Source organism: Giraffa tippelskirchi, chromosome X (assembly GCF_054371585.1).
Source record: "Giraffa tippelskirchi isolate mGirTip1 chromosome X, T2T-mGirTip1v1.2.pri, whole genome shotgun sequence".
NCBI classification, from domain to species: Eukaryota; Metazoa; Chordata; class Mammalia; order Artiodactyla; family Giraffidae; genus Giraffa; species Giraffa tippelskirchi.
Window position 1 is genome coordinate 107,487,276 of NC_137289.1, and position 21,755 is coordinate 107,509,030.

Sequence of the window (21,755 nt, forward strand, 5' to 3'; positions counted from 1 at the left end):
AAATTAAAATGGAAGCAGTCTTGTTCAGGCTTCAGAAGTAGGGGAGAAGGCCTCTGACCAACTTCTGATCCTGCATGGACTACATGTCTGCCTATAAGCACACCAATTGCTATCAGCAAGTCAAGCGGCACTTTATAGATGAGAAAGAGAGTAGGTCTTAGAATTCCTTAAGCCCCTGGGGACCTAGCCAGGCCCCCAGGATTTAAGGAATCTTATGACTCACAAGATGAAACAAACAGCATTGTAAAAGTTAAAAAAAAAGTAGAGCTGCATTTTTGCATGCAAACTGATGATAATACCAGTTTGTGGCCTAGGGTTATAAGCAGGACCCCCAAAGCTGCAATCTAAAGTCTCACCAGTGGGATGGAGGCACCCACTGGGACCCTTTTCCCAACTGGGACTCCAGATTGCTGTTACTTGGAGTTTCCCAGTGCTGTTCAAATCTAGATGCAGGTTTCAGCCCAATTTCGTGATATATACGCTGTTATTTCTCTCTATTATTTCTATATCTTTCCTTTAAATGACTGAATATTGAAATTAAGTTAAATAAACTTCTATTAAAAATTGAAATCCCTTGTGTGTAACAAGTAGTTTCTTTTGTTAACGAATCCTTCAAACCCAAAATGAAAGTAAAACTTTAGGCAAAACAAGGTCTTGGAATTTTAAAGGGAAAGATTTATGTCATTTAAAAAAATACACTTTCTAAGATGCTGAATAAATTGGGGGTGGGGAGTGAATGTTTCAGTTTGCATATTTACTGTGAAGAAGACTCTGATAAAGAACTTCCATGATAATTTAAAACTAGAAAATATAGAATATGAAAATACAGTCAAGATGCCATTAGAAAATTTACTTTTGAATAATAACTAATAACTAATTTTGAATAAATAACTCAGTTAAGTCATAAATAAAGCACAGACAAATACCTGTGGTCCAAAAGAGCTTTTTCTAATATATCAACTACTGTCTGTTGATTTGAATGGGAAAAAAAAACACTAAAATAATGCCTGCTTCAAGGTATAAGTATTCAGTTATATTTTTTAATTCTTTTTTGTCCTTATTCTGTGTAATCACTATGCATTCTACCCTCCCCTCATCACTACAAAATTCATTAATCACCTATGGGAAAAAATCATCTCTCAAATGTCAACTCCACAGATTAGTTTAAGGGCTTTTGACATATATTTCAAAATCAATAAATAGAAGTTGTTTTTTCTTTGATAAATGGGATAAAATTGTTAGAAAAGAAAAGATTTTTAAGCCTGAAGGTAAGTCATCAAATACAATGCAGCTACTAAAAATAGATTTTAAAATCAAATTTTTTATTTTCATATGTTATAGAAAGAGAAAATGTCATATTAAACCAATTTCATTTTGTTCCAGAGATACAGGGATTAGCCAAAACTAAGAATATTGTGCATGACAGCTCTTCCTGTCATTCAATTTTCTATCATTTAATGGCCACATGGAATCTAGGGCAATAAAAGAAGCCAGCTTCCCACCCACCTCACCTGGAACCCCTCCCCACCTTCAAGATAGGGGAAAGGGTTTTAATAGTGATAGGCTAGTAAATGGTTAATAACCATCCCTGGCCTCAGGCCATGGAGAGGACACTTGATTTGCAACATTTGTATCTCCATGATATATATACACTCTCATCATGGCTGATTTGGAATCACCAGTGTGATTACAAGCTACCAGTGTGATATCACTGAACGTGAAACCGGGAAGACATATGTTCGATCAGGCTCAGTCCTTTCAAGACAGTAGAAGCTGGCTCCAACACATGCTGTTAGACCTATAGACTCCTGGACTCATGTCAGAGATGGGAAGGAAAAACAAGTCTTGCAGAGGCAATCTATTAATCTTGCAAGTGTATGAGATTCATTAGTATCCTAGACTCTTTTTTTTTTTTTATTTTAGTTGGGGGCTAATTACTTTACAATATTGTAATAGTTTTTGCCATACATTGACATGAATCAGCCATGGGTTTACATGTGTTCCCCTTCCTGGACCCCCCACCCACCTCCCTCCCCATCCCATCCCTCTGGGTCATCCCATTGCCCCGGCCCTGAGCCCTTGTCTCATGCATCGAACATGGAATGGTGTTCTGTTTCACATATGATAATATACATGTTTCAATGCTATTCTCCCAGAATGTACCACCCTCACCTTCTCCCTCAGAGTCCATAGCCCATTATACAGAGTGAAGTAAGCCAGAAAGAAAAACAACAATACAGTATACTAATGCATATATATGGAATTTGAAAGATGGTAACGATAACCCTATATGCGAGACAGAATAAGAGACACAGATGCATAGAACAATTTTATCCTAGACTCTTAAGTGTTCTAGTGTCTAGCCTGTGAACCTCCCATGGGCATGTCTGAAGAAAGAGATCTAAGGGGGCCCTGGTAAAATATTTCTGCACCTGCACCAAGAGCTCCTCCTCTCCCAAATCATGGCAAACAAAGTTCGTTAGGAGGAAAAGAGCCCCAAACTCCCAAATGTCCAGTGGTTTTCTGTGACAGTAGTAGGTCTTCTGTGACAGTGATCTTCTGTGGAGAAGCTGAATGCACAAAGAGTTTGTTAAAGCCCTATTATGTATATAAGGATCTGATCGGTTTCAAAATGCAAAAACCCCAAAAAGGGAAAATGGCAGAAGAGAATCTTTAATCACTTTGCAATTAAGTATTTTAAAGAAAGATGATGAGCTTAAAACAATATAATTTCTTTTCTGCTTTATCTCTTTTCAACCATTTGGGTTTTAGAGAGACCAAAATAAAATAGGTTAATGGATTTATTAGAGAGGCTTAAAAAAAACCTCAATTCTGCTAAAAGCACACCTCATATGAGAGTCCAGGCAATTGTTAATCCTGGTTATTAGATCAGGAAAGCCTGGGTGAGATGATGTATGCAGCCAACATCGGTGTTGCCATAGCAACCTCAAACCAAGCTCCAGCTTCTTACAGCCACTGCTCATGGAAACCGTGCTTCCACAGATTCAGCAGTGCTTCTGATGTCCCGAGATGGCTCCTCCCCATAGAAATGGGATAGGAAATGATCTAAGCCACACAGCACACCTGGAGAAGGAATTAATATCAGCAACGAAGCCTTTGAGGAAATGGCCCTTTGCTTCCTGGGCTATAAATCTGTTAACTGTGGAACCTAGCTTCATACCTGCCTTCTCTACCTCCTCGCCAAGGGCCCTTTCTTTTACCTTACTTCTTCAAGTACATTCACGTTAGGAAAAGACGAAATTTGTCCATTTGACTTGTGCTACCCTTTCCAGTTCAATTATTGATTTTCCTTCTACAACAAATGATTAGAATAAACCTTGAAATGTAGCATATTCCTCATGAAAAATCTCCAGTGACCCCACTTTCAATATGGACAAGTGATATAATCATCTCTCACAATCTGTTACCCTGCTGTATTTTTCTTCTTAGCACACATCACCACCTGGCACTCTCTATACATCTGCTGCTTCCCACCACTGCAGTCATAGCCACTCTTGTCCAAACCATTGTGGCCTTTTGCCCTTGTCCAAGGCAACATAACCTCCTGCCCAGAGATCTGCCTCTTGACTAATGCCTAATATATGTTATACACCTTTGCATCCCTGGAATAGAGCCTGCTGTGTTGCAGGTGCTCAAACGCATGTTGCAATGAACAGAGGAACTACATACCAAGAAAACAAAACCGTGCTCACCTGGATGAGGGCAACAGGCAAGTTTCCAAAGCTACTTAGATTATATTTATCTCAAGCAACTAAGAAAGACTGACAAGGATAGAGTGCCTGGTCATTTAAACCTTTATGCCCAAGTAAGTTAGGAGATTCTTAATACTACTAGTACATTTTCTACATACATACACATGAAAAAACCATTCTTGTTATCTATCTACCTACCTATCTATCTATATCTACCTGCATTTTGTGCTTCCTTTCAGAGAAATAATTATCTGCTTTTGAAAATGCCAAATCTTCTAATCCCTTTGATAAGCTAAAAAGACAGAACTGTCTCAAATGATAAATAGATAAAAACTAGCAATTAACTTTAATTTGCCCTGAATTCAACAGACTGGTTGTCTAGACAGTCCTAATTTATTTGATTATTGTTCAGCATTCATCTTCACTTTAGATAAATGGATCTCACCCAACTTAGGGAATGCAATTACCCTTTAATTCATTATTTGCCCCATTCTTTCACTGAAACTGAAAATACACTCAGGGGCATTCCACACTGCTGTACTCAGATTCTGCATACTAGGATGCACTGTGGTTAGGCAGCAATTTCCAAAATGTTTTATGGAATACTAGTCTTCAAGATTCTCTGGGGTAAAGTATCAATGATCATGGAAGTTGGGACATATGCCGTTTCTCCTTCTGGGAAATGTATGATGCATGCTGGCATACTAAAGGCTCTGATAAGTCCTGCAGTGAAGAGACTCATTTAACTTAGCATTTCTCCACCTTTTGCCTAAAAAAATTACATCTAAAAAAATACACTTTGGGAAATCTGGTTTCATTTCTTAAAATATTGGCAAATATTTAGTAATAAACTCACCTAAGCAGGGTCCCAAGTGAACAATGCCTAGAGCACAAGCTAAGGGTTGAAGCAAAGCTTTAGTGTAGCTATCGTTTATGTTCTGCTGGCTCTCCTAGTTCTTCCTGTTTATTTCTTAAAGTGGGATTTTTCTTTAACTTTGACGTTCATCACCACCTATGAATGTGTATAGTGTATATCACATATTAAATATTTTATTAATTTTCTATTATTCAGTGACACGTTCTCTGATCAACAAATTCTTACATAATGGCACTTTTGGACTCTTGGATCGAATACTACAAGGAAAAAAGTACAGTAAAACATCAGTTCATACTGAAGTTTTAGAAGCAATGTTCCCAAAGAAGGAAAAAAGCTAAAACCATAAATTTTGTTCAAAGCACATATTGAGCATTCAATCAATATTTACTGAATAAACAAACAAATGAATAAATGAGTGAAGAATATATGCAGACATGCAAGAAAAAGGTTTTTAACTTAGGCCACAGCTAACAGTTAATTAACTTAATCTGAAAAAAAAAGTCACCTAAAAGGTCATTCTTGTTACATTTCAGAATTCATCCAAGATCCACAGCACTTTTGTCAAGCATTATTTCCACCATGAAACACTTTCCTGTCTGGCATTTCCTTCTCCTTTTTGTGTCACCACTGAATTAGCCTCAAACATCAAGGGCACTTCAGGTTCATAGTTGTAACCCCTGCTACATAGAGGGGTCCTATGCCTCACACGGTCACTGGATAGATAAATGGACTAACATAACTCTTCCATTTGGGTCTGAATTTTGTCAGATGCCTTCAATGACCAATGACTTTATTTGTTATTACAAATGCATACTAAATTGAAATGTATATTTAATACTGATGGTTTCAATTCAATACATAAAATCTGTAAATACCAATATTAGTATTTAAAAATCACGTCGACCACCACAGCCTTCCATTTTCTTCACCAATGTTCTCTCCCCAAGTTCTTTCTTTTCAAAATAGGCAGGTTCACTGTTCTATTTGGATGAACCACAAGCTGGAATCAAGATTGCTGAGAGAAATATCAATAACCTCAGATATGCAGATGACACTACCCTTATGGCAGAAAGTGAAGAACTAAAGAGCCTCTTAATGAAAGTGAAAGAAGAGAGTGAAAAGTTGGCTTAAAGCTCAACATTCAGAAAAGTAAGATCATGGCATCTGGTCCCATCACTTCATGGCAAATAGACGGGGAAACAATGGAAACAGTGACAGACTTTATTTTCTTGGGCTCCAAAATCTCTGCAGATGGTGACTGCAGCCATGAAATTAAAACACTCTTGCTCCTTGGAAGAAAAGCTATGACCAACCTCGGCAGCATATTAAAAAGTAGAGACATTACTTTGCCAACAAAGGTCCATCTAGTCAAAGCTGTGGTTTTTCCGGTAGTCATGTATGGATGTGAGAATTGGACCATAAAGAAAGCTGTGCGCCGAAGAATTGATGCTTTTGAACTGTGGTGTTGGAGAAGACTCTTGTGAGTTCCTTGGACTGCAAGGAGATCAAACCCGCCAATTCTAAAGGAAATCAGTCCTGAATATTCATTGGAAGGACTGATGCTGAAGCTGAAGCTCCAATACTCTGGCCACCTGATACAAAGAACTGACTCATTGGAAAAGACCCCGATGCTGGGAAAGATAGAAGGCAAGAGGAGAAGCAGGTGTTAGAGGATAAGATGGTTGGATGGCATCACCGACTCCATGGACATGAGTTTGAGCAAGCTCTGGGAGTTGGTGATGGACAGTGTGAATGAGTATCTGGAAGAAAGACCCAAATACTGATTTGAGTTAGAGTAGGACATCAATATGAAGGATGATGAAAACCATTTCCAAAATACAACATGGAAGGAAAAAAAAAAGCTTTGAAGAAGGGGTCCAAAAGAGAAAGCTGAAGACAGACCCTTGAACCAACTATATTGAAAAAGATACTGGAAGATAGATCATGAATAACTTAATCCAACCTCTAATTTTACAGATGACAGAACTGTGATTCAAAGATGTTAAGTTGCCTTAATTCATAAGGCTAGATGACAACAGAATAAAAAACAGATCATCCAAAGGAAATCACAAATTGCTGGTAAAACTGCAAAGCATTTTTCAAATAAAAGGATAAAGCAGTCCTAACAATCAGCTTGTCTCAAACACTTACAAAATTTAAAATGTAACTTAACTTCTTTTGATTCATTTTATGCAGTTCTAAACACTTGAATTTAAAATGAAAAGTAACTGTCATTGTGAAATCCTTCTATCTCATACATGCAAGGCTCAGACGGTAAAGAGTCTGCCTGCAATGCAGGATAACCAGGTTCGATCCCTGGGTCAGGAAGATCCTCTGGAGAAGGAAATGGCAACCTACTCCAGTATCTTGCCTGGAAAATCTTATGGACGGAGGAGCCTGGCAGGCTACAGTCCATGAGGTGGCAGAGTCAGACACAACTGAGCGACTTCATTTCACTTCATACGCGCAAGTGTCGTTTTCAAACCAGTGCTGATTGGATGTCTACACTCTTACAAACCCCTGTATGTGATATGAAACTGCAATATTACCTCAGTTTTGGGGAGTATACCTGCATTTAAATACTGGCCAGATTTATCATATGTAAAATATGTGTATGTCACACCTGCATAAAGGCTGTATGACCCAATATTTGCCAATAACAGACTCCCACATTTCCTTTTCTCAACTATTGGTCTCTGTGATCCAATTATACTATAGCTATTCTATACTTCTGTAATTACACTATACTTAGATCTATTGTTTTATGTTTGTTTGGGTTTTTTGTTTGTTTGTTTTTCCTTTTTGGCAATGCCACAGCATGTGGGATCTTAGTTCCCCAACCAGGGATCAAACCCATGCCCCCTGCAGTGGAAGCACAATCTTAACCACTAGACTGCCAGGGAAGTCCTTAGATCTATTGCTAAATACATTTTTCATGTTAGCCAAGAATTATGTATAGATTCATATAAATTAGTATTGGCCAAATGCTAAAACTGCCCATTAAATGTCAGATAAACCCCAAAGCTCATTCAACCATGAAGACATCAAAAAATCAGAATCAAATAAATTTAATTCTTGTATTCTTTGTTCACCATCAAAAGTTAATAAAGTCAAAGAATCCTAGCTTAGAGAAAAAAAAATAAGGGCAAAGAAGTGGTCCTGAGAGGCAGAAAATGAATGCTTAAGTTGCAGTGAACCACAGAGTATCTAAATAACCAAGGCATGGAAACTAAGTGGCATATTTTTTATTGTAAGCTTTTCTTAATCACTACAAAACCATACAGTATGTGCTGCCAAGTTCTGGGTTAAAATGCCTAAAACACTGCTAGCAGAAATGATTCTTCACGGTGGTGTAATTCAACAAAAAGGGAAACTGTGGTATGTTGTGGCCTCGCTGGCAGGATTCAGAACATTAGTCAATCTTCTTGAAAAACGACTTTTCTGTCTCCAGTGATAAGAAAGATTCCATCCTTGCTGCTCTTACACAGCACAACATTCTGAGTGGCTAGTGCTCTCAAGTCTTTTAGTGGAGCTCAGCTTGTGGATATAAATATAGGGAGGTTCTGTTGCTTAGTCACTATTTAGAAATACCTCTCTCTACAAGACACTTGAAATTTAATCTAAAAAACAAAACAAAACAAAACATGGAAAGACTCTAATCACCTAGGACTATCCAGTGTTATGATGAAAGTGCTTTCACTGTGTCCTGGCTAACCATGGGGGCAGACGTGACACACTAGGGTGACCTCGGCGACTACCAGGATCACATTACTAGAGACACAGCAGCCAACTGTTTTCTTTTCCTGGAACTCTTGTCATAATTTAAATTAAACACTGCTCATATGTGGCTTAGGGCTTCCCGACTCTCTATCTGTACTCCTTTGGACTCTCTGGTATGTCTTTTTTCTATCCTCTTATCTCTACCTGTTAAAAATCCTTCTTATCTCTCAAGGTCCTGGCATTTTGTTCAGATTCATAATATTAATATTTCTCTCATTGTATGAATGTCAATTATCTCCTCACTTGGTTACTGCTCACAAGAGGGTGGGGCACTGTGTGAGCTGGGACACTTGTTATTCCTCTTTATCTACCTCTAGCCCTGTGATCTGGTAGGCATATGGTAGTGGCTCCCAAAATGCTTGAACGAGTTTCCAGGCCCCAGAGCCACCCCTGCTCATAACGAGCTGCTTTCAGGGGTACAGCATTCTCTTTCCCTAGATGTGTTTGTTCAAAACTATAGCCAGGAGATGCTGTGGAGATGATTAAAATCTTAGGGGACTGGACTAGACTATCTTTTAAATCTCCTTTGGCCCAAAGACTCTGAAGTATTCACTGTCCCCTGGAGGTAGGATTTTTTTTCCTCTCTTTCCCTTTTATTCTCTCTTCCTAAAGAGAGCTAATTCAGAAATTCCCAGGGGCAGATTTTAAAATCTTACACCACTGGGTTTCTGTCATTTGCTTTATCTGTGTTGGTTCGTGAGTAAGAACTGGCATGTAAAGTCAGTGACTCAACTGCTATCCTTAAAATAACATTAAGACATAGGACATAAAGTTCAAATGGTCAGATATAGATTACAAGCTCCACAAGAGAGAAAAGTCAAGGAGAGGCAAAAGGATCAAGCAAAATGACTTTAATAGGGTATTGAAGAATGGATAGGATGCAAATGTTCAGAGAGAAGCACTTCTGTGTTAAGAAAAACAAAAACAGGGGAGGACCAGAGGAGTAAAATAAACATGGTGTAGCACTGAAGACAAGACAGCAGTGTGACTAAAGCCATGTTAGGGATGGTGGGAAATGCTACTTGTCCAACAAGGTGGGACTAGATACGTGTGTGGGGTGGGGAGGGGAGCTTGAGAGGCTGGCAATAGACCACTGAATGTCTTGAGCAGAACAAGCTGATGAAAGAAGTATTTTTAAAAAATCAACTCTGGGATGGACACGAAGGGAGACCCCAAAGGGTGGTCATTAGGAAGATGGTTAAAACCTGGTTAGCCGAAGGGGTCCTTCCTGGGGATGGTGGATATACAAGAGAGGAAAGAGCTCCAAGGAGGAGTTAGAAGGATCTGTTGACTGGCTATAGAAGATAAAACAGAAGGAGTGCCCAAAATGATGGAAAGGATAGCGGTACCAAGAACAGAGTTGAAGAAGTGAGTAAGAGAAGCTGGGTTAGAGGACAAAGAGGCTTTGGAACACGTTGAATATGAAGTAAGAATAAGACAGTCAACTCTGAAATATAAATATCCAAGAGCAGACAAGCTATGGGACAGGAGTTGGGACAAAGCAAAGGATTCAAACTAGAGACTTTTAAGAGCTGTGTGTAGATAAAGCGAAAGGTGAGGTCCTAGAATGAAAAAGAGAGGGGGAGAGTGCATACGAACCCCAAAGTGATGAATAACTGACCCTTGAGGCCATTTCAAAACAAGAAGGTTGCAAGAATATGGGCCCAATGAGAGGACTAGAAAAGGAGCAATCAGTGTACGATAAAAATCCAGGATCTGATGATGTCACAAAAAGCATGAAAGAAGTTCCAGAAAGGACTTGGTGATGCATGACAGATGATGGATGAAGGGCAAGAGCATAATGAAGATACCATAACACTACTTACAAATGAGTAGGAAGGGTTGCCCCTTCTCAATTAAATACATAAAATTTAATTGGTGAGTGGGAGGAAAAAGGGATCTTGTGGCTGTAAGACATGCTCTGTTCTAGGATTTTTAATGACAAAAGGGAGATACATTAAGATGTTGCTGTTCTTTGTGCAGAGAGAGTTACAAAAAATGAAAGATAATTCCGTGCATATGGATTGCTTTTGAGGAATTTAGGATTTGTATGCTTTGGAGAGCTATTTTGTTATATAACAGGAATAACACAGCAGATGCAAAGTATTGGCCATATATTATAAGTATGTATATATGTGGCACACTAAAATGTGCAGTTCCTACAAGAGTTTTAAGAAATATCCAAAAGTATTTAAAACTGATATGGGGACTATTAAGTAACTCATGGGATACTCCTAAGAACACACAAAGATGATGTGTTTCAGAGCTCAAGAACCATTGTGAAGTAACTCCTCTCACCTGCTTGGGAAACACCCCGTCTGTGTGCAGGGTTTATCCTGAAAGTAGACTTACATCCACTTTCATTTCAGTTGTGAAGCATCCGGCAAGACACCACAGCCAGAAAGCAATGTTTCTGGTCAATTTTGGTGTTAAAATCAAATCTGACTGATAAGATATGATATTAAAGGAATCCCAGTGCCTTTTCCACTGTCACTGATGAAGTGGAAGTTGGGTTCTGGAATAGGAGTGTGAAGAGAAGAAATAGTCTCTTCTTCCCGCATGTGGAAGTGAACAAAGTAATAATTCTTAGTGACCATGGAAAGATCCAGATTTTGAGGAGCCTAAAGATTACATAATTTGGTTGCCTCTTCAAGGAAAAAAAAGAATGCAAAATTACAAATACAAGATTCAGTATGAAACTGGTTATTTTTTTAGGATGAGAACCAGAAGGGACCTGCAGTTTTAAGGCTATAGAACCTTACATCAGCTACATGGTAAATTTAATTCTGTTCATGACCAACTACTTCGAGTAAAGTGTAGAAAGGGAGAAGAGCCAGTCATCAGGCAGAGAAAAAGTAAAAGACAAAATGCTCCTTGAGGGATACTAGAACACAGAACAAGAAGAAGATGGGCATAAAATCACAGTAAGAACCCTAAACTGTGAAATATGAATGATATGGAGATGGGGAATGGAGACGGAACTCCTAGTCAATTTACACAACATATTATCATCATCTTTATTTTCCAGTGATGAACAATCACATTGCTTATCTAGGAGGCTTGCATATAATAATCAGGCTTTTAGAAATACCAGTCCACTTCATTGCAGGCACTCAACAAGTGTTTGCTGAATGAATAAATAAGCTAATAAATGAATGAAGGGGAATAAGAGAAATACTTTTTCATACTCTCAACCAAGATCTGCTTTCCTAATGCTCTGAAATACATGTGTGTTTTTGCTGGCCCTGACTGGAGTTGTCAGAGCAATAGCTCAATTCAGTCTCTTCCCTGGTGGTTAAGAATGTTACCCGGAACAGGCCAAGTCAAAAGCCATCTCCAAGCAAAATTCATCTGTAAGCATGTTCAGAGTCTCCTCAAAAGGCTTGTACATAAAAATGGCTACTTGGAGGCACCCTACTTACTCCCTCCCACCTCATTTCTTCCTCCTCCTAAATTAGATCCTGCAGGTATATTTCAGAAATGATTAACATCCTCCCAGGTCATGGGCAGACTAGTGTGGGACTCTATCTAGATGTGAAACACTATTCTTAAGTTTCAAACATTTCACCAATTATGACATCATAAGTGACAATTTAATGCGTCAATCATGATGAGGTTTCCAGGAAGATCTGAGGAAACTTCCTACACCATTCAGTTGGTCAGCTACAAACCCAAACCGGGACTAGAGGAACATAGGCTTGCCAGCTGCCTCACAACAGGGCAAGATTCAGGCGGTGGAGAAAGACACAAACAGGGCATTCCCTTATCTGCCCGCAGCACCTGCTTCACAGAGGGATTCCCTTTGAGCAATAAATGCCCTACACATTCTGCGAGTTCTAAAAAAAAGGGGGGGGGTTGGAGTAGGTTAAAATTAACAGCCCACCTTTCCCCCCCTGCCCCCACCTTAAAAAAACAAAAACAAAAACAAAAACCTTTTCCTAAAAGATTCTTCCTCCTTCCTCTCCAGTTACCAGATTTTCTAAGGAAAAGCGCTTGGAGAATAGCAGGACTGGAACAACACTATTACTACCTCGATACTACAAAAATCCATAAACTGATGTTCTGTTTGGGGCAAAGGGCGTGAAATCAGTAAGGCAGAATAACCACCGCCGGAATTAGGAGTAAGGGTCTCACGTGAGAGAAAACCGTTGTCACTTTCCCAGCTGGGTGACGTGACTTGCCAGAGTTACCTCCGTTTCTAGGTTTTGTAAAATAGGGACGAATAGAGTACCCACCTCACAGGACCGCTGAGGACTGAGAAAATCCACGTAAACTGCTAAATGCAACTGCACGGCAAGAGCTAATTAAATATTAGTATTTCGTAGTAGTAGTAAAAATTATTGTGCCTGCCTCCCCCAGGTCACACCACCGGTTCAATCTCATTCCATCCTCGCAGGATCGGGGGCCCGGCAGCTGTAGCAGTCTCGCATGCACAAGGGAGACCCCCCCCACCTCCGCCCCCAAACGCCACTTTCAGACTGCAAGTCCCCCACACTGGGCCGGCCAGGGTCCCTCAGGCTAGTGCTACGGTCCACACTGACCTGAGATGCCGCCTCCTATCACGACTACGTCGAACATCTGGCCCGCGTCACTCATCTTCTGCAGACTCTCCATGCTCTGGTTGCGGCTCTCCCGGGGCGTGGGTACAGGAGTGGGTCTGGTCGAGGGCGGAGCGGACTTTTCTACCGACTCTCGGGGGGAGCCCGAGGGCGGAGCCGATTCCTCCACCGACTCCTGGGCGGAGCCGGGCGCCGAGGGCGGAGCGACCCCTGGTACTGGTACCCCTGGGGAATCCGGGGGTGGAGCCGATCCTTCCACTAATCTTTGGGGGTAATTTTGCTCTGAGGGCTCAGTGGACTCTTGTGTGGACACTAGAGAGTTGACGGGAATAAGAGGTCCTGGTATCGAACTCCGAGGGGTGCTAAGATCTGAGGGCGGGGGGGACCCTCGAATCGACACTCGGGAGGAGTCCGAAATCATGATAGATCCTCGTGCCAAACTCTCAGGAAAGCTGACCACCGAGGGCGGGTCAGACCCTTGTACCGACTCTCGGGACAAGGCTGAGAGCGGGGTAGATCTTTTTGCAGATAACTGCTGGAAGTCGGGCATGGAAACACGGCTGGACGCTTGTCCTGATAGTGGGGGGGGGGTTACTGGGTGTAGGTGGTCCTTGCACCGAACCCAAGGGGGAGCCGGATACTGAGGGCGAGGTTAATCCAAGTAGTGACACTGGGGGAGTGTTATTGGGTTGTGGTGGTGGTGGCGCCGATATTTTCATAAAGGTGGGCTTCACGGGTGAGATGGACCCCTGCACCGACCCTCTGAAGGTGTTAGTGGGTCTAGGAGTTTCTTCTATTGATATCCGGGTGGAGCCTGGTGCTGAGTGCAAGGTGGTACGTAGGGGCAATTGGGGAGACATTGAGGGCGGGATAGATCCTTGTACAGATACCCGAGGGTTGCTGGGTCCCGGGTTAGAGGCCGAGGCGGCCTCGTCTGTGGTGTTCGGGCGGAGGATAGACATACGGACCCTGTCGTTCAGAACGCGAGCGCCAAAGCCCCAGATGCCAACCCTGAGACCTGTGTCAGTTCTTAAGCCAAAACCCGGGATGAGTTGGGAGGGCGCGCTGCAGCCTCGGGTGTATCTGGCGTCCGCCGCTGTGGAAGTGTTCGACAGGCAGCTGGAATGCTGGTGGGAGGTCAACGACTCTGAACTGGTGTTCCAGGACGAGGAGGACGAGGCTACGCCCGCGATGTTGGCGGTCTCCAGGATCTGAGCTGGGAGGTTTGCGACTCCCGGCGAGCGTTGTAACTCGCGCCCATTCCCGCCGCGGCGGCCGGCGCTGAAGGGAGCAACCGAATTGGGTGCGCTCATTGATCCGGAGCGCTGGGCGGAGGAGGGGGAGCGGGGCTGGGGGCGATGTTCTACTCTCTCCATCGCCCCTCACTCAGGGGCGCGCGCCTCTCCCGCCGAAGCTGGCCGGGATCGGCACTCTTAGAGCCCAGCCTGGGGAGCCAGGCCCGCTGTGGGGCTGAAAGATTAGGCGCTGGAGAGGCCTGGCTCCGCCTTCCCCGCCTGTACGCGCCGCGCGCCAGAGCCGTTCTCCCCGTGGTGCCTCGGGGACACCACCCAATTCGGGGGTGTGGCCTGACGAGAGTATGGGCGTGGCCACGTGGAGATTCAACCTGGTGCTTTTATTCTTAACGATTTAATTAAAAGGGGAGGACTGGGCGGGTGTAGTGGGGTGGTCTTAGGGAAAGAAGCGGACCTGAAAGGCCGGTCGCAGGGCCGCCCTCCCCAACTCCCCGCCACCTGGTTTGGCTCTTTTGTGACATCACAGGGAGGTCTGCGCAGTCGCGGTCCCTCCCTCGAGAGGGGGCGGGGCGTAGTGGGCGGTGTCCCTAGGGGAAGATTTGGCAGTTATTGCTTGTCTATAGGGTTTTTCAAGCTGAAGTTGTTAAACAAACTTGAAGTAAGTAGGCGAAAAAGTTAAGAACTCAATATTACAGATTAAGTGGAACATACAGTTTAAAAGCAAAGGTGAATGAATGGCTAAAGTGCAGAAACAAATTTAAAAAAAGAAAGTTTGTTTCCCGTTCAACTGGAAAGAATATTAAGTGCATATAATTTATTATGCAATTAGTCTCTTGTTTTGCTAGTTTTATCCCTTAAATTTCCACCTTATCCTCCTAGAGCTGGATTTGTCATCACTAGAGCCCTCAAAAAGATGTAATTTTCACATGAATTCAGAGTAAACATTGAGAACTCTTAAGAAATTAATGAAAATCTATTGGCACTTACAAATATTTCTCTTGCATGCCCGCCTGCCCTGATACCTCCATTCGTATCAAATAGTATCTTCTTGAAGAAACTAAAATAGAGATTTAGTTTTTTTATCTATCCATTTTCAATAGATTTTATTTCTAGTAAAGGAGTTGAAACTTGACTAAATTGGTATCATTTTTAGACTTGGAAGCAAAGAAACAAGAAATAATAAAGAATTCAGCACTCTCTAATATGATTCTGTCCAACTTTCTGATTAGTTCCACTGCATTCAGTTCAGTTCAGTTCAGTCGCTCAGTCATGTCCAACTCTTTGTGACCCCATGAATCGCAGCACGCCAGGCCTCCCTGTCCATCACCAACTCCCGGAGTTTACCCAAATTCATGTCCATCGAGTCAGTGATGTCATTCAGCTATCTCATCCTCTGTAGTCCCCTTCTCCTCTTGCCCCCAATCCTTCCCAGCATCAGGGTCTTTTCCAATGAGTCAACTCTTTGCATCAGGTGGCCAAAGTATTGGAGTTTCAGCTTCAACATCAGTCCTTCCGATGAACACCCAGGACTGATCTCCTTTAGGATGGATTGACTGGATCTCCTTGCAGTCCAAGGGACTCTCAAGAGTCTTCTCCAACACCACAGTTCAAAAGCATCAGTTCTTCGGTGCTCAGCTTTCTTCACCGTCCAACCCTCACATCCATACATGACCACTGGAAAAACCATAGCCTTGACTAGATGGACCTTTGTTGGCAAAGTAATGTCTCTACTTTTTAATATGCTATCTAGGTTGGTCATAACTTTCCTTCCAAGGAGCAAGCGCCTTTTAATTTCATGGCTACAATCACCATCAGCAGTGATTTTGAAGCCCCAAAAAATAAAGTCTGACACTGTTTCTACTGTTTCCCCATCTATTTCCCATGAAGTGATGGGGCCAGATGCCATGATCTCAGTTTTCTGAATGTTGAGTGTTAAGCCAGCTTTTTCACTCTCCTCTTTCACTTTCATCAAGAGGCTCTTTAGTTCTTCTTTGCTTTCTGCCATAAGGGTGGTGTCATCTGCATATCTGAGGTTACTGATATTTCTCCCAGCAATCTTGATTCTAGCTTGTGCTTCATCCAGTCCAGCATTTCTCATGATGTACTCTGCATATAAGTTAAATAAGCAGGGTGACAATATACAGCCTTGACATACTCCTTTTCCTATTTGGAACCAGTCTGTTGTTCCATGTCCAGTTCTAACTGTTGCTTCCTGACCTGCATACAGGTTTCTCAAGAGGCAGGTCAGGTGGTCTGGTATTCCCATCTCTTTCAGAATTTTCCACAGCTTATTGTGATCCACACAGTCAAAGGCTTTGGCATAGTCAATAAAGCAGAAATAGATGTTTTTCTGGAACTCTCTTGCTTTTTCGATGATCCAGCAGATGTTGGCAATTTGATCTCTTGTTCCTCTGCCTTTTCTAAAACCAGCTTGAACATCTGGAATTTCACAGTTCACGTACTACTGAAGCCTGGCTTGGAGAATTTTGAGCATTACTTTACTAGTGTGAGAGATGAGTGCAATTGTGCAGTAGTTTGAGCATTCTTTGGCATTGCCTTTCTTTGGGATTGGGATGGGAACTGATCTTTTCCAGTCCTGTGGCCGCTGCTGAGTTTTCCAAATTTGCTGGCATATTGAGTGCAGCACTTTCACAGCATCATCTTTTCATGCAAATATTTGATTTCATACTACAGGCTAGGCATGGGACAAGGTACTTGGGATACACAGGTGACACAAGACAGTTGGAGACTTACATTGACATACAGCTTACTAGAGGAGCTGTGGAGGAGATAAACCACATACTTGGTGTGTCAATTCAAACTCTGATAAATATTATTTTGGAACAGTCCATAGCAATAAAGTGTCAGAGTGTCTATACCATTCTGGAAGTTAACATTGCCAGGGGGTTGTATGTAAATATGTTCCAGAAAGAGAGAGCAAGGAGGCCTCATAGTAGAAAGAAGTAGAGTTCATTGGAGCAGCTGAAAGCCAACCCATGGAGGTATGGCAAGGAGGGAAGCTCAGGAAGCAGAGCTGCTGAGATCAGCTGGGCCAATATAAGATCCTTGGTCTGTATTCTAAACCAGTGGAAGCCACTTCTTGGTTTTAAGCAAGGGGCGGTATGACTAGATTGAATTTTGAAAAGGTCTCTCTGTCTGCCATGTGAATAATAGATTGAAGTGGAAGGAGTAGATGGATAGATACAGGGACACCAAGGTTTGGAATTCTCCAAAGAAAGAGATGGTGGTGTCTTGGACTAAGATGGGCGGTGGCAGTGGAGCTGGAGAGATATGGACATACTAGAGACATTTACATGTAAAATTGACAGGACTTCGTTGTGGCTAGGATTTGGAAGATCATGAAAGAAATTGTTTTTGGACATGTTGAGTTTCAAGTGCCTTTGAGACATCCAAATGAAGCATATATAATAAGAAATTGAATATAAAGCCTGAGGCTCAATAAAGGAATTTGACTGGAGATAAAAATGTGGGAATCTTATTAAATATATAATGGATGGAATAGATGGGCAGAAATGTATTTTCTCTCTTCATTTTGCTTATTTATACTGAATATTATGCTTATCTTTTATAATAAAAAAATACAAGTTAGTTTAAGATAGGTACATAAATAATTGTGATATATCTTACAAATATCATTTCCTCCCTTTGGGACCTTGGGCAAATTATTTAACTTCTCTCTGCCTATCTCAGCCATAGTATCTCTTAAGTTGTTGTATCTGTCAAGGTTCCAGCAGAAAACAGCAAACCTCATTTGGAGAGATTATCATAAAGGAAATATTTTAAAAGATATGGGAAGGGACTTCTCCGGTAGTCCAGTGATTAAGACTCCAACTTCTGACGCAGGGGGTTGGGGACGGTTCAATCCCTGGTTGGGAAATTAAGATCCCACATCCCATAGTGGGGAAAGATATACCCATTTGAATGCAGAGTTCCAAAGAATAGCAGGAGAGATAAGGAAGCCTTCATCAGTGTTTGATGCAAAGAAATAGAGGAAAACAATAGAAAGGCAAAGACTAGAGGTCTCTTCAAGAAAATCAGAGATACCAAGGGGACATTTCATGAAAAGATGGGCACAATAAAGGACAGAAATGGTATGGACCTAAAAGCAGAAGATATTAAGAAGAGATGGCAAGAATACACAGAAGAACTATACAAAAAGATCTTCATGACCCAGATAACCACAATGGTGTGATCACTCACCTACAGCCAGATATCCTGGAATGTGAAGTCAAGTGGGCCTTAGGAATCATCACTATGAAGAAAAGCTAGTGGAGATGATGGAATTCCAGCTGAGCTATTTCAAATCCTAAAAGATGATGCTGTGAAAGTGCTGCACTCAATATGCCAGCAAATTTGGAAAACTCAGCAGGGGCCATGGGACTGGAAAAGGTCAGTTTTCATTCCAATCCCAAAGAAGGGCAATGCCAAAGAATGTTAAAAACTACCACACGATTGCACTCATTTCACATTCTAGCAAAGTAATGCTCAAAATCCCTCAAGCTAGGCTTCAACAGTATGTGAACTGAGAGCTGCCAGATGTACAAGCTGGATTTAGAAAAGGCAGAGGAACCAGAGATCAAATTGCTAACACCCTCTGGATCATAGAAAAACTAGAGAATTCCAGAAAAACATCTACTTCTGCTTCGTTGACTAGGCTAAAGCCTTTGACTGTGTAGATCACAACAAACTGTGGAAAATTCTTAAAGAGATGGGAATAGCAGACCACCTGACCTGCTTCCTGAGAAATCTGTACACAGGTCAAGAAGCAACAGTTAGAACTGGACATGGAACAACAGACTGGTTCCAAATTGGAAAAGGAATACGTCAAGGCTGTATATTGTCACCCTGCTTATTGAACTTATTTGCAGAGTACGTCATGTGACATGCCAGGCTGGATGAAGCACAAGCTGGAATCAAGAGTGCTGGGAGAAATATCAATAACCTCAGATATGCAGATGACACCACCCTTATGGCAGAAAGTGAAGAACTAAAGAGCCTCTTGATGAAAGTGAAAGAAGAGAGTGAAAAAGCTGGCTTAAAACTCAACACTCGAAAAACTAAGATCATGGCATCCAGTCCCATCACTTCATGGCAAATAAATGGAAACAATGAGAGACATTTTTTTTTGGGCTCCAAAATCATTGCCGATAGCAACTGCAGCCATGAAATTAAAGGACGCTTGTTCCTTGGAAGAAAAGCTATGACCAACCTAGACAGCATATTTCAAAGGAGAGACCTTACTTGCTGACAAAAGTCCATCTAGTCAAGGCCATGGTTTTTCCAGTATTGATGTATGGGTATGAAAGTTGGACTATAAAGAAAGCTGACAGCCAAAGAATTGATGCTTTTGAACTGTGGTTTTGGAGAAGACTCTTGAGAGTCCCTTGGACTGCAAAGAGATCCAACCAGCCAATCCTAAAGGAAATCAGTCCCGAATATTCATTGGAAAGACTTATGCTGAAGCTGAAACTCAATACTTTGGCCACCTGATGCGAAGAACTGACTCACTGGAAAAGACCCCGATGCTGGGAAAGATTGAAAGCAGGAGAAGGGGACGACAGAGGATGAGATGGTTGAATAGCATCACCAACTCAATGGACATGAGTTTGAGCAAGCTCTGGGAGTTGATGATGGACAGGGAAGCCTGGCGTGCTACAGTACATGGGGTCTCAAAGAGTTGGACACGTCTGAGCAACTGAACTGACTGACTGATGCCTCGCAGTGCAGCCCAAAAAAAGTAGTACAGATGAACTTATTTAAAAAATAAAAAGATATGGGAAGATGGAGAAAAACCACAAGGAATTGCACAGTACCTCCAGCCTGGTGACGTCACTATAAAGGGGTAAGGGTAGACAGCAGTAATCAGAACCTGGTGAAAGAGGTGTTTGGAAAGGGTTGCCTGACACCAGCTGTGACCTTTAGTTCTGAAAGGCAGTCAGCTCACAGGAAACCCAGAGAGAGTGATCCAGGACACGTAAACACCCTGCCTCCCACCCTCCAACAATCTCCTGCTGGTTCTCTCCATTGACCTAAGACAACCAGAAGCTAGAAGGCAAGGAAACCTGTTGATGCAGTTCATACAAGTCAGCCTTCAAGGGACATAATAGGCTAGAGAAAAATGCTGAGTACACCTCGAAGGCCAAGAGAAGATATGCAGTACCTTTGTAGTGAGATTTCAATGAGCAAATAACTAAAAATACTTGAATAATTACTCATACATGCCCACATTTTAATTTCTAAAAACTACATTAATGTCATGGACTGTAATTTACTTAATAATTGTCCTCTTACATTAAACATTTTGTACTTTCCATTTTTATATAATACATAACATGAGGTTGAACATTTTTGTGCATAAGATATGGTACATATTTTTTAGAATTTCCTTGAGATTGAATTCTAAAAACAGAATTATTGGGCAAGAGAGTAGCAGCATCTTTAAAGCTCTTTGATTGAAATTACCCAATTTCTTATCCAAAAAATTGTCCAGATTTGCACCTCATCAGCAATATCTAAGAAGGGCTGTCTTCTTACTATCCCAACTGCAACATTAAGCAAGTTAACTTTTTAACCACTAACTTGAAAAGTCAACATGGTACTGGAATTCTAAAAATCAGTGCTTCTTTGCTTATTAATGAAACAGTTTTTTCACATATTTAATAGCCAGTTCAATTTCTTCTGTAGTGGATGATCAATGCCTGTCTTTTTGTAGTTGATTCTATGAGTGCTTTATAAAATAACATTAACCACTTACTTGGTATTTTCACTGCAGGTAGCTTTTACAACTCATATTTTAGTATTGTTTATAGCATTGTTTGGGACTTGCCTGGTGGCTCAGGCAGTAAAGAGTCTGCCTGCAATATGGGAGACCTGGATTCGATCCCTGGGTCAGGAAGATCCCTTGGAGAAAGAAATGGCAACCCACTCCAGTATTCTTACCTGGAAAATCCCACGGAAAGAGGAGCCTGGCGGGCTACAGTCCATGGGGTCATGGAGAGTTAGATACAACTGAGCAAAGGAACTAAGGATCCCACCCAGGTGGAGGATGGTAACTTCAAGCTGAGCACAAGATTCCTGGAACATCGCCCTGTTATCTCACCACCCACCAATCAGAAAACAGTCACACAGCCTGCAGTCCTCACCCTAAATCTGTGGTAGTATTGGTAGCTCAGCTGGTAAAGAATCCATCTCCAATACAGGAGAACCCAGTTTGATTCCTGGGTCAGGAAGATCTCCTGGAGAAGGGATAAGCTACTCACTCCAGTATCTATGGGCTTCCCTGGTGGCTCAGTCGGTAAAGAATCTGCCTGCAATGCAGGAGACCTGGGTTCAATCCTGGGTTGGGAAGATCCCCTGGAGGAGGGCATGGCAACTCATTCCAGTATTCTTGCCTGGAGAATCTCCATGGACAGAGAAGCCTGGCAGTCTACAGTCCATGAGGGCACAAAGAGTTGGACATGACTGAGCGACTAAGCACGCACATGGCATTTTAGATATGCAGAAAATTTAAATGTATGTGATCCTATCTATTTTCTAGTGACTTCTCTCCTTG

General features: G+C 41.8%; 1 protein-coding gene across 4 annotated transcripts in view; it reads right to left on the reverse strand.

The window, feature by feature from the left end:
• MAOA (monoamine oxidase A) overlaps nucleotides 1-21,755 on the reverse strand; it is a 319,927-nt gene that overhangs the window by 69,969 nt on the left and 228,203 nt on the right. For 2 of the 4 annotated variants that reach the window (XR_014076098.1, XM_081567285.1), the window contains exon 1: nucleotides 12,912-12,989. The exons of the other annotated variants lie outside the window; for them this stretch is intronic. Coding sequence is in view for 1 of the 2 variants with exons in the window: in XM_081567285.1 (XP_081423411.1) it covers nucleotides 12,912-12,984 (73 nt within the window). In the remaining variant the exon portion in view is untranslated. Of the gene's footprint in view, nucleotides 1-12,911; nucleotides 12,990-21,755 lie in introns of those variants that run through there. 4 annotated transcript variants of the gene reach the window in all.